The sequence below is a fragment of the Sardina pilchardus genome, chromosome 8 (genome assembly GCF_963854185.1).
Source record: "Sardina pilchardus chromosome 8, fSarPil1.1, whole genome shotgun sequence".
In the NCBI taxonomy this organism is placed as follows: Eukaryota; Metazoa; Chordata; class Actinopteri; order Clupeiformes; family Clupeidae; genus Sardina; species Sardina pilchardus.
In genome coordinates, this window is record NC_085001.1 from 16038032 (window position 1) to 16051965 (window position 13934).

A 13934-nucleotide genomic window follows, 5' to 3' on the forward strand; every position below is an offset into this window, starting at 1 on the left:
ACCAGTGCATGGAAAGTCATTGCAAGGATTATGCTAGGGTACTTAAAGTGATTACTAAGGTGTTGCTAGGCTAAATAAAGTGGTTACTATTCTATAAAAAGTGGTTACTAGGTTGGTTGCTAGGGAAATCACGTTGGTTGCTATGGAAATCACATTGGTTGCTAAGGTGGTTGCCAGGGTGTCATTATGGAAGTGGTTGCTAGGTTGTTACTAAGTAATTATAGTGGTTCCTTTGTTATAAAAAGTGTTATTTTAAATATAGTTTTAAAAAGTTATTGAAATTGGGAGAAGTAGAGAGAGTGATAGAGAAAGTGAGAGGAAGTGAAGAAAAAGAAGTGAAAGAAAGTGGGGATGACAAGTGAGCTATCCAGTTCAACGGAGAGACACACAGAGAAGAAGTTCCATTGAAGTTGCTGAAGTCAGTGAGAGAACACTGGCAAAGTTGATTCCATTCTATTTCTTTGAAAGCTAATTATGATGTCACAAAGCCAATGTTAAGTCTATGGCAAAATTAAGTTTAGTTTTTATTTCATATCTCAAAAAGTAAAAGTCATAGAAATATGAAAAGAAATAGACTGAAAATTTGATGCAAGAGCTATGTGACAAAGTTTGAACCAAGTTCCTACGATAAGCGGTTAGAGTCAAATTAGGGCCTGGAAGAATAATAATAATAAAAATAATAAAAAGAAAAAGCCTAGGAATAACAATACAGTGCATTTCCATGCACTGTAACTAGAAAAGCATTTCCTGAAGGAAATACCAGTGCATGGAAAGTCATTGCAAGGATTATGCTAGGGTACTTAAAGTGATTACTAAGGTGTTGCTTGGCTAAATAAAGTGTTTAGTATTCTATAAAAAGTGGTTACTTGGTTGGTTGCTAGGGAAATCACGTTGGTTGCTAGGGAAACCACGTCGGTTGCTAAGGTGGTTGCCAGGGTGTCATTATGGAAGTGGTTGCTAGGTTGTTACTAAGTAATTATAGTGGTTGCTTTGCCATAAAAAGTGTTATTTTAAATATAGTTTTAAAAAGTTATTGAAATTGGGAGAAGTAGAGAGAGTGATAGAGAAAGTGAGAGGAAGTGAAGAAAAAGAAGTTAAAGAAAGTGGGGATGACAAGTGAGCTATCCAGTTCAATGGAGAGACACACAGAGAAGAAGTTCCATTGAAGTTGCTGAAGTCAGTGAGAGAACACTGGCAAAGTTGATTCCATTCTATTTCTTTGAAAGCTAATTATGATGTCACAAAGCCAATGTTAAGTCTATGGCAAAATTAAGTTTAGTTTTTATTTCATATCTCAAAAAGTAAAAGTCATAGAAATATGAAAAGAAATAGACTGAAAATTTGATGCAAGAGCTATGTGACAAAGTTTGAACCAAGTTCCTACGATAAGCGGTTAGAGTCAAATTAGGGCCTGGAAGAATAATAATAATAAAAATAATAAAAAGAAAAAGCCTAGGAATAACAATACAGTGCATTTCCATGCACTGTAATAAAAAGAAAAAGCCTAGGAATAACAATACAGTGCATTTCCATGCACTGTAATAATAATAACTAGAAAAGCATTTCCTGAAGGAAATACCAGTGCATGGAAAGTCATTGCTAAGATTATGCTAGGACGGTGGAAGTGGTTACTAGGTTGTTACTAAGTAATTATAGTGGTTGCTTTGCTATAAAAAGTGTTATTTAAATGTAGTTTTAAAAAGTTATTGAAATTGGGAGAAATAGAGAGAGTGATAGAGAAAGTGAGAGGAATTGAAGAAAAATAAGTGAAAGAAAGTGGGAATGACAAGGGAGCTATCCAGTTCAATGGAGAGACACACAGAGAAGAAGTTCAATTCAATTCAATTCAATTCAATTTTATTTATAGAGCGCCAAAATATTACACATGTCTCATGGCAGCGTGTTAAACCTTCAAAGAGAGCCCATGAGCAACAGGGGCAAGGAAAAACTCCCTAGAATTGGAGATTCATATAGGAAGAAACCTCAGACAGATCCACGACTCAAGGGCCCAACCCATCTGCCAAGGGTCAGTTACAGTAGAGTAAAGTCCTTTGTAGTGAGAGGGGTAGACGGGTGTGTGCTCCTCTTGCTCCAGTCTCCTGTAGTCCACCATTAGGTCCTTGGTTTGACCTAGGCTGTTGTCCTGGTACCAAGAGGGGTTAACACACATTCCTGAAAGGCATCAGTGCTTAGTGTTAGAGTCCCAACTGCACAGGGAGGAACTGATGTTCAGGTCTCTTGGTTTCATGATTAAAAACTATGGTGTTAAAAAACGGACCTGTAGTTGATGAAGAGCATCCGTAAGTAGAGCATGATGGACGAGATGACATTGGCAAAGTTTCATGGCCTCGATCACAGTCCCCACATCAACAGTCTATGGGATTCTCATGTCTGCAGTTATTGTAAATCCACATAACGGTGCTTGTGATGTCCATTGCCGCTTCCTCTATGGCAACAGAATGAACATAAACACCACTTTTCATTACCAACAATGTGCTCAAGGAGTATACTAGCTCCTTGTTTAGGATCAGATAAACCATTTTATAAAAGACAACCATGCTTGTCAGCATTGTTGATCTGAATTAAAGTTTTCCTTTCTATGCACGAAGGGTCCATGTTTTGTTAAAGTGGTATCTATTGCACTAGGGAGCGCATGTAGATGTTAACTTACCAAGACTCCCAAGAAAGAAGACTTTAGGTCCTCAGTAGACAAGGCCTTCTAGGAGGCTATTTTGAAGTGTTCATTTCACCACACTAAAGCAGCAGAAAACATTAAGACACTTTAGTGACGTCTAACTGAACAGGTAAAGACGGAGAAAGATGGAGAAATAGACAGATAGACAAGACAGACAGACAGACAGTTAGGGAGAGACACAGATACTAATAACAATTACTATATTCACTTAAAAGGTCATGGGGAAATTGTTGAAGTCAACATAAGGCATCTTAAGCAATTTTCCTAATATTAGTACTTTAAGACCAGGCTTACTCTTTGGGGGTCTCAGCATCATCCCATGTTAAAATAGTCATGTGTTTCAGGGAGTCCTTGTTGAAATTTGGTGCCAGGAGTGGTAATCTCATTGCTGTTTCAGATAACATGGAGAAATAGACAGATAGACAAGACAGACAGACAGACAGTTAGGGAGAGACACAGATACTAATATCAATTACTATTTTCACTTAAAAGGTCATGGGGAAATTGTTGAAGTCAACATAAGGCATCTTAAGCAATTTTCCAACTATTAATACTTTAAGACCAGGCTTACTCTTCGGGGGTTTCAGCATCATCCCATGTTAAAATAGTCATGTGTTTCAGGGAGTCCTTGTTGAAATTTGGTGCCAGGAGTATCCATCAAATTGCTCTTGGAGATAAACAGATGAACATATAGAACAAATAGATGAATAGATAGCTAGACAGACAGATTCTTATATCAGATATAATTCACACACCATGGTAATTACTACTATTAATGTATTTTCCTTCGCTATAATACTAGTGACAATAAACAATAGACTACTTGAACTTGAAAATACTTACCAAATTCTTATGAACCCATTTTTCTTCTAAAGGTCGTTTATTAATTTCCAAAGAAACGATACCTCCCAAGTTTCAGTGGCAGTGTAGTCTAAGGAACTTTGTCAGCATGCAAAACTTGTACAAACCATAACACCTAATTAAACTCAGTTAAGCATTAAAGGCACTCCCATAGTTGCTCCAGGGTGACTAATCCCTGTGTTGGTTTGGATAACGTTAATTGATATCTGGGGAATACAAAGCATAAGTGTTTTTGACAATCTGTCCAAACAGTTATTTTGTTCACATTATGTTAGTATTTCAAGGCCATACGATTCTACATCTTTGCCATCAATTGATAGATTAAACAGTCACATCATATACTATTGTAAAATCATATGTAAATTAAGTTAAAATACAAAACACTGGATCGTGATAACTATAATACGTCTGTAGAACGCCTGAATGGGCACAGTGCCGATGATCAGAGATGAAAATATTATCCAACAGCGTATTCTTCTCTGTGGTAGAAGTAGTAATGAGATTTGTGAAAGCTCTTGACTGAAACAGCTCAAAGATTGGTTTCCTTCCTGTGGCCAATAGGTCCTCATTAAAATCCCCACAAACAATAACTGGGCCGTCTGCAATGACCTGTAAAGACTCCAACAGGTGACGGAGATTGGTCAAAAATAGATTTATGTTGTAATCAGGTGATCTGTAAATCACTGCAATCAGAACATGAACTGGAGCCACAACCTTCACTACCAGGAATTCGAGGTCAGTAACACCCTGAATGTATGGCACTTGATGAGCCTGAACATGGTTTTTAAGAAACACAGCAACTCCCCCACCATTCTTCTGGGCTAGATGAGAAAGCGTAGAGTATGAAACATGCCTGTTGCGGTTATACATGTGATAATTCTCCAACTGCAGAGTGTCTGGGACAAAGTTGCCAAATAGGTGTGTTTCAGTGAAACACAAAATATCTGCAAGACACATTTCATGATGTTTCTTGATATCTTCCATATGGGCTGACAGTCCCTCTGTGTTGTGGTGAATCAGTGTTAGCCGTGATGATGAACCAAGTGAGTTGAGATGGTGAAGGAGGGGCATAGAATTTTCCACTTGTGCTTTTGGCATACTTTCCAACGCAGTTGCTACTTCAGGATCAGCATATATTTTGCCTTCATCAAAATCAAGTATGTGCAGTCCACGCAGTGAGGTAGTTCTACTGAGACCAACATATGCCATGCCTGGTTCAAAAATCCGCTTCAATGAAACCACTATAGACACTGTTGACATCCCTTGGCATTTATGTATGGTAACCCCATAACAAAGTGTCATCGGGAACATGTGGCGAACCACTCCTTTTTTACTCAGAGGTTCCTCGATTCTGTCAATATATGTCAAGTTATCCGACACTCCTGGAGGCTGGTTGCGATGTCTCTGCCCTGCACTGGGATTGTCTAGCTCAATACCGAGTAGCTTTACAAATGTTTTGCCAGCTTGGCCATCATAGACAATTTTAGCGATCTTTCCAAAAGAGCCATTCACCAGTCCATCTTCTACATCAATGTTTCGGATTAGCATCACACGAGCACCTTCAGCAAGTTGTAATCTATCTGGTAGATCACCTTTACAACCTTCAAAAGGTGCACTCTGCCTTTCCATCCGACCAGTTTGAAGATCTTTTTTATAGTCATGAGCATCTACATTCACCAGTTCAGAGTACAGAGCAGATATGGTGTCAGCATTGTGCTGGTTTACCTCTTTATTTGTGGCAAAAACATGTAGGATGTCTTTAGGACAGTCCTGAGCTTGAGTTAAGGCTTGGGCAAGTAGAGCTTTGTCCGCATCAGATAATGCCTCTCCTTTGCGTTTCACTCTGACCCTGTTCAGCAGCTCAGCAAATGGTAGATCATCTTTTTGGCGCATAATTTCTGTCAGTGTAACTACTTGGAACTGGTCCTTCCAGAAATCCAAAACGTGACTCTCAAACACACAGAGAGGTTTGGCTTTACCCGGTGGTGGTAATTGGTAGTAATCGCCTAGGACTAGCAGAGAGAGGCCCCCAAAAGGTTTCTTACTGCCTTTGATTTCTTGCAACCTCCAATTGACATAGGCAAAAAGTTGTTTGGATATCATGGACACTTCGTCAATAATCAAAATCTCAGCATTGGACAAGGTTGCCCTCACTTCATCCAGACGGTTCCCAAAACACTGGTAAGGTGGTTTAAGGCTTCTTGGCAGTTTCAGTACAGAGTGCAGTGTCTTGCCTGCTATATTAAAGGCTGCTGTGCCAGTAAATGCTGTGAGAAGCACAGTGGGCATAGACATGTCTCTTTCCTCTGTAATACGGGGTAACTTCCGAAGTATCTTTGATGCCTCTGCGTAGATGCATTTGATGAGGTGTGACTTGCCTGTGCCAGCTCCACCAGTGACAAAGTAAAAAAACTGATCAGCACTCTGTCCCCACACACGTCTTAAGCACCACTTGCGCACCGCGTAGAACACTGAAGCCTGCTTTTGATTTAAATTCTGATACATTTGTCGCACAACATTGGGGTCTATTTTAGGAGCCTCAAACATTGGCATAGTACTTCCTCCCCTTGTGGGACTCCGACAAAAATCTGGGACATCATCTTGTTCATTGATTTGATCTGGACTTATTTCCTCACGCTCCAAATTGCACTCCAGCCTAAGAAGCTCTGTCTCAGGCGCTAGTGTTGTCCAAGCATCTTCCATTGGACCATTTTCTTCCAAGCTCTCAATAGCTTTCTCTATAGCATCATTATTCTTTTCAAACTGCGACCTGTTCTCTTTGACAACAGAAAACACTCTCTGAAGATGGTCTCTTCCAGGAAGCTGTACAGAACCAGATGAATAAAATGACTCATAGGTTGGGTAGCCTGTGGGTTTCAATTGTGAATCTGAACGATAAGGGAGGTAAAGTTTGAGTAATGTGCCATAGAATTTCTCTGGAGCCGTTTTCTCTGAGAACCTGGCATACCTGATAACGGCAGGCTTTCCCTTAGTTCGCTTCTGAATGAAGCCCATTTCATTTTGAAGTGGTAAAACTTTGCTGCTTTCTTTCTGTCTCCCATACACCATTCTGTAGGTGGAAGCAAACTCTGCCATGGACATGGTCTCAAAGTCAGGTGTATCAGGTCTGTGTTTGTATTTGTCTGCCATTCCAGACATCCAAACATTCTCTGAGTCAGGAATACGGTCATTCAAGTACCGTAAAGGGAGGCTCATCTTCAAAGCGTTATCGTCAGTGGGTATGAAGATCACATTTCGTGAACAAGACCTCAGTTTCAAGCTACAAACTCTAGCAACTGCCTCTTGAACACTGACCTCTCTATTTTTGGAATAGGCCTGCATGATTTGTTTCATTTCCTCACAATCTGACGTAATGGATTGAGAAGTGTCCTTCACAACGCTTTTCAGATAGTCACTCATCTCGTGTTCGGCTTTGGAAATATATGACAAGATGTACATTATACAGGAATAAGGATTCAAGATGAACTGAATGTCCATGTTTGCATTCCAGGCCCTTAACAAATGTTCATTATAGCCATTTATCCAGCAGTCCTTTGGTTGCCGTTTCATAACCAAGACACTGGATGTGGTTAAGAAACTGACACAGTCGAGATATTCCTCATAGCTTAATTTGCATTGCTCAAGTAGCCGGGGGATGCTTTCAAATGATGCTGTTGGATTATTGAGCAATTCCCATAAAGGCTTCAATTTGTTTTTGGCCTCTTCAGGACTCATGCAGGAACGATCATCATCTGATTCATCTTCAGACTCATCCACAACCTCTGCTGGCATTGGTCGCGTTATAAAGGTTTCCTCTACAGGCTGTTTAGGAAATCCGAATCGACAGTGCTTACCCCCCTTCTTACAGGACTTAGAGTGGCCTTTACTGTGGGTTTGCACCTCATTAACAATCTTGAATAGCTCAGGATCTGTGTTTGGGTCTGGTAGCTGGCATGTTATGTACTTATCCACAAACTCGCACACTTTCTCATCTGGGTCCTCCTCAAATACAGGTGCATTCTTACACCAAACCAACATATGTATATGTGGCGAACCTCTAGCTTGATACTCCACTCGATAGAAGTAGTCTATTACCTCACCAATGGGCTGTGCTGGTGACAGGATTAAGTGTCTTAGCAGTGCATCGACGCGCTTGTCAAACATGCGCATGGTGGTGACGGGGTTACTACGCAAAATCTCACATTTTGAAGCCCAGTCCAATTCAGAGAAGTCAACGTGCTCGCCTTGTTGTGTCTTTATTGCTTGTATGACCTCTGGCCATCTCATTTCTGCAGCACTAAATGTGCAGAAAAAAGTTGGAGTGCCCAGCTGCCGAAGCATTGCAAATAGGTCTCTAAGGGTTTTTTCCCAATAGGCAGGGGTTCCTCGCAAAGGTTGCATGAATCGTGTGGCATCTTTGTTGTTTATCAGTTTCTCTACTTCTCGTTTGTCCTGTAGCATTCTCGCTGTGATTCTACGACCATCTCTAGTCAGAGGCTTCCCTTTACGCAATTGAATGGACATACTAGACCTTGCTAAATACATTTCTGTGACAAACTGTGCAAAGAAAATGTAAGTAGAATCAAGAGCAAAACGATTGTCAACAGAGAAGAGACGTGCATTGAAATATCTGCTTGGCGATAATTTCCTGAGCCTCTGTTCATCAAAAGTGTTTGTTCCCGTAGAGAGCTGCACAGGAAAAGCCATGGCCTCTAATTTGGGAACTTTGAAGAAACTTACTGGTTTGTTTCCTTCAGCTGGAGCCACAGTGAATACACCCTCACCAAAAGTTAACATTTCCTGCGCAATATCGCATGGCTGTAAGCAAGAATCTATTGAACATCCACCACTTTGCGGTCTAGTTTCCTGTTCAGAGTCAACGGAATCCTGTGCCTGGTTTGCCTCATGGTTTGTCTCACTGTGAGAAACATTTGTCTGTGAATGTCCTTCTACAGTTTCAGACAATTCACACCCATCCCACATATCAGTCTCCATTAGGTCAACCGCTTGTTCAATATCAGCACTGAGGTCATCATTGACTTCACTCTCATTTCCCAAGCTGTCAATTTCATCCTCAATAGCTGCAACATCATCCATTATAGTTATGTCCCTATACTCTGGATGAATCTCTTTAAGTTTTGATAAAGCTCTTCGTACGTTGTTCATATCAACAGTTTGGAACTGGTAGTGGCCTGTATAGTTTATTCTTCTTTTCAACTTTACTTTCAAAAGCTGAGACTGACTGCTGGGCCTAGGCAAAGCATTGACCGTTGCTTCAACCTCTGAAGGTACACATACAACTCCACCATGTATTAATTTCTGCTGGCCTTTGGGAAGACTGATTATCTTTGCAAACGGTATGCATCGTGCTATAATGTGCCTTTCAAGTATATTCAGATCACTGAGCTCTGGGGGAATTGGCGAAAGTTCTAGCATGTTAGTCACAGCAATGGGCGGCATTTTTCCAATCATTACATTTTCATGACAGCTATGACAAATCCACTCTGTTGTCTCTTCAGGGGCACAACATTGTCCAAGCACATCACATGCATCCCCGCATGTGTGTACATATGTACCAGTTAAACATCGGCCTACCATGGCAAGGTTCTTTTTATACCTTTCGCGATTGCACTTTTTTACTTGCTTGAAAAACAAAGCTCTGTGACAGACTGTGCAGACATAAGTAGGCCCATTCTGTATCGCCATTCGAAAGGATTCAATGGCTTCCTGCAAAAGGGTATCTTCAGGAGGTGTTGGCAGTTGTTCAATCTCTGACAATGATTGTAGGAACCTGGCATGACGATACTTGTGCTGTATTCGCAAAGCACACCGCATTTTATGAAGCTTAGTTTTCTGTAGAAACCGATAGTGTCTGAAACATGGGTCATTTCGATATTTCTCATTAAAAGCTTGTCTTGTTTTTTTACTGTACAAGGGGTTGGATGCATAACGAGATCTCATAGCTGACTTCTTCATGGACCGAAATTCCGCATCATGGCAATAACGCTGGTTCATGTATTGCTTTCGCTTAGATTTAAATTCTGCATTATTCGAGTAACAATAGTTTAAATACTGCTTGTGCTTTAATCTGAATGCTGCATCATGGTAATAACGGTACTTTATGTATTGTTTTTGCTTCAATTGAAATGCGGCATCACTGGAATAACGTTTCTTTATGTATTGTTTTCGCTTCAATTGAAATGCGGCATCACTGGAATAACGTTTGTTCATGTATTGTTTTTGCTTCAATTGAAATGCGGCATCACTGGAATAGCGCTTCTTTATGTATTGTTTATGCTTCAATTGAAATGCGGCATCACTGGAATATCGTTTCTTTATGTATTCTTTTTGCTTCAATTGAAATGCTGCATCATTGGAATAATGGCTAGTGACATAGGATTTTTGACTAGATTTAAATTTAGGATCTTTTCTGTAACGATCTCTTACTTGTGTTTGCTTATAGACTTTGTATTGACTACAGTTTGCATACTTCTTTCTCTCATAGTCCAATTTTTTGTCCCTTTTGCTTTTGTAATACATTCGCTGATATACTCTTTGCTTTTCTTTCTTTTGAGCATTTACATGACTTATGGTACATTTAGATTGTGAGATCATTGGGCTACACAAAGCAGCTGGTGCTAGAGACACTCCTGTCTGAACTGGCTGCACACTGTCAACAAGGGAGTTTGGCTGTTCGTTATGGCTTTTAGATGTGAATGACACTGGCATAAGCTCATAAACCCACCCATCAGCTGATTCAAGCAGAGACCAGAAAACAAGCAGTCGATCAATCATATTGCTCAAACTGGTAAAGGTGATCATCACAGCAGTACCATGCTCGGTTGGGACGCCATTAGCCGTACGAGAATGTGGATCGAAAAATCCATATCTTTCTGCATTGTCTTTAAACAAAGCAATTGTTAGGCTGCCTACAGTTAACAATGCAAGATTTACATCACTTGACAAACAGTGTAACCTTTCAGAGAGTTTTACCATATCTCCACCGTCAGGACCCTCTTGTCTCAGATAACCATACCGTGACGGGAACTTCTCAACATGATACATCTGCCCATGGATATCAACACTATCTGGTAACTCATCTAATGCCAAATGAGCTGGTGCAATCCTGCCTCCACTGCTCAATCTTTCCTGTGTATTACTATACATCAAGTTACCTTTTTGCAAGATGTAGTCAAGATCATTACTGTTCAGCACAATTTGATCATGAAGGGCAGCAAGAAATGCCAGAGAGTTACAAGTACACTGTTTGTTGCTGTTTATACCATACCTTGCATCATTTTGACTATGCGATGCTCTCAGACAGCTAATGCCATTTTGGCTACGTTCCATTTCTATGACAGTTGCAGAAGATAGATCATTTACCTGCATTTGTGTCTCACTCCACTCATTCTGGGCAAATGATGGCTGACCTTGTGTTCCTACTTCGGACAGGTCCAACTTCTGCCAGCGTCTTTTCTGAGCCTCAGAGCGCTTCCCCTTGCGTCCCATGATGTAAAAGCTGTTACTCAGAGGGTCAACTCAAATAATTCAAAAAGATTCTTCAGGCACTTCAGAAAGACAACTCATAGACACTTCAGAAAGAAACTTTTAGACCTGTCTTTCAGAGTCAGACAGACAACTCATAAAACTTTGTTGTTCAGAAAAGTTCCCTTTCTCAGCGGGGTGTAGCTCAATAACAGAACCTTTTAGACCTGTCTTTCAGAGTCAGACAGACAACTCATAAAACCTTTAGACCTGTCTTTCAGAGTCAGACAGACAACTCATAAAACCTTTGGACCTGTCTTTCAGAGTCAGACAGACAACTCATAAAACCTTTGGACCTGTCTTTCAGAGTCAGACAGACAACTCATAAAACCTTTGGACCTGTCTTTCAGAGTCAGACAGACAACTCATAAAGCCTTTAGATGTCTTACCTGGCGAATCAAATCTGCACCAACTGGTCTGGAAAAAGATAAAAGATAAGACAAGATAAAAGAAAGAGTTACAAACAAGCACTGCTACATGTACCCAGCAATGCAAATAATGTTAAGTGTATGAACTTGACACTTTGCCCGTCAGTGTGAAACTTCCCGTTTATTAGGAACACTGAGCTGTAGTGCCAGCAATAAATCCTATTCTCGTGAAGAATAAGTATTAGTTAAAACCATTTTTAAAAGTAGCCTATTTGTTGTAGATGAAACGAATGAAATACGTGGCAGTATAATCTAATATAATAACTGGCCTAATTCAATTAACGCCAACAAGTGAACAGATCATCTGTAACGTTAGTCTTGTAACATATCCAAGGTATTCATTGCCCGTGTGGCTAGTGAGGCATTACTCGACTGCACAGTGAGGTCGAAACGTTAACGTAAGCTTTTACTGTAGCATGGTTGAACACCCAGCTGTAGCTAGGACAAGCCTACCTTTCGTGAAGATAGAGCAGGTACGCTAATCATGACTTGATGGTAAAAACGAAGCTGAGAATCCACTTCCCGATCATGTAAATTGTTGACGTTACAATCATTGCACATTGAAGTCGGAACGTTAACGTCAGCTAGGACAAGCCTACATTTCATGAAGATATCAGCCTAGCTGCTACCCATCACGCTAACGCTAACCACGAAGCTGAGAATTCACTTCCCGAGCAAGTAAATTGTTAACGTTACAATCATTGGTATCCAGGTAATGTACTTACAAGCTAGTCAGCGAAACCGTACCTGCTAGTCATTTTAAGACAAATTAAGTCAGAGACGACGCTAGAAATGTTTCTGCTGCTAGCTCAGGAAGTCCAAAGCTAGCTAGTAAAACTACTAGCTCATGTTACTTTAAAATAAGATCGCTAACACCCAGCTACAGACAATTTCTAAACGTATATAAGGAACATTTTATGAAATTTAAGAAAACAATTTTACGGAACTGTATTATGAACGCTAACATTCAATGGCGAAACTTACCTTAAGTGCGAGCTGGAGGTGAGAGTGTCACGTAGAGCTCTGAGTGAAGAAAATCGGCGAGGCGTGTGAGTATGAGTGTGGTGTACCCAAAACGCACGCACACCTGAACAGCTGTGGCGTAGTCGCAACATTGTTACCAGATATAGCCTAGTTTAATAGGGCAATTATAGTGGTTGCTAGTAGTGTTAATATAAATATAATATAGTTTAAAAGATTATTGAAATTAAAAGAGAGAGAGATAGCGAAAGTGAGAGGAAGTGAAGAAAAAGAAGTGAAAGAAAGGGGATGACAAGTGAGCTATCCAGTTCAATGGAGAGACACACAGAGAAGAAATTCCATTGAAGTTTCATTTAAATATAGTTTAAAAGATTATTGGAATTTGGAGTAGGCCTAGTAGAGAGAGCGATAGAGAAAGTGAGAGGAAGAGAAGAAAAAGAAGTGAAAGAAATTGGGGATGACAAGTGAGCTATCCAGTTCAATGGAGAGACACACAGAGAAGAAATTCCATTGAAGTTTCATTTAAATATAGTTTAAAAGATTATTGGAATTTGGAGTAGGCCTAGTAGAGAGAGCGATAGAGAAAGTGAGAGGAAGTGAAGAAAAAGAAGTGAAAGAAAGTGGGGATGACAAGTGAGCTATAGGCTACAGTTCAATGGAGAGACACACAGAGAAGAAGTTCCATTGAAGTTGCTGAAGTCAGTGAGAGAACACCGGCAAAGTGGATTCCATTCTATTTCTTTAAAAGCTAATTATGATGTCACAAAGCCAATGTTAAGTCTATGGCAAAATTAAGTTTAGTTTTTATTCAATATCTCAAAAAGTAAAAGTCGTAGAAATATGAAAAGTAATAGACTGAAAATTTGATGCAAGAGCTATGTGACAAAGTTTGAACCAAGTTCCTACGATAAGCGGTTCGAGGCAAATTAGGGCCTGGAAGAATAATAATAATAACTAGAAAAGCATTTCCTGAAGGAAATACCAGTGCATGGAAAGTCATTGCAAGGATTATGCTAGGGTACTTAAAGTGATTACTAAGGTGTTGCTAGGCTAAATAAAGTGGTTACTATTCTATAAAAAGTGGTTACTAGGTTGGTTGCTAGGGAAATCACGTTGGTTGCTATGGAAATCACATTGGTTGCTAAGGTGGTTGCCAGGGTGTCATTATGGAAGTGGTTGCTAGGTTGTTACTAAGTAATTATAGTGGTTCCTTTGTTATAAAAAGTGTTATTTTAAATATAGTTTTAAAAAGTTATTGAAATTGGGAGAAGTAGAGAGAGTGATAGAGAAAGTGAGAGGAAGTGAAGAAAAAGAAGTGAAAGAAAGTGGGGATGACAAGTGAGCTATCCAGTTCAACGGAGAGACACACAGAGAAGAAGTTCCATTGAAGTTGCTGAAGTCAGTGAGAGAACACTGGCAAAGTT

At 40.0% G+C, this 13934-nt stretch overlaps 1 protein-coding gene across 4 annotated transcripts; it reads right to left on the reverse strand.

The window, feature by feature from the left end:
* Positions 1-1873: 1873 nt before the first annotated feature.
* Positions 1874-11078, reverse strand: LOC134088822 (ATP-dependent DNA helicase PIF1-like). Of its 4 annotated transcripts, none has more exons than XR_009939996.1 (6): positions 10940-11078; positions 3267-3762; positions 2990-3083; positions 2672-2754; positions 2279-2446; positions 1874-2172 (listed from the first exon to the last, which is right to left on the reverse strand). XR_009939996.1 is itself a non-coding variant. In XM_062542964.1 (6 exons), exon 1 carries the CDS (start codon positions 6257-6259, stop codon positions 3920-3922), a length of 2340 nt encoding a protein of 779 aa, XP_062398948.1. In that variant the 5' UTR covers positions 6260-6319; the 3' UTR covers positions 1874-2172; positions 2279-2446; positions 2672-2754; positions 2990-3083; positions 3267-3362; positions 3539-3919. The 4 variants fall into 4 exon arrangements, 2 of the variants coding, with proteins under 2 accessions (XP_062398948.1, XP_062398947.1); XR_009939997.1 differs by having other exon boundaries at positions 3267-3362; positions 10940-11072; XM_062542964.1 differs by lacking the exon at positions 10940-11078 and having other exon boundaries at positions 3267-3362; positions 3539-6319.
* Positions 11079-13934: the final 2856 nt, after the last annotated feature.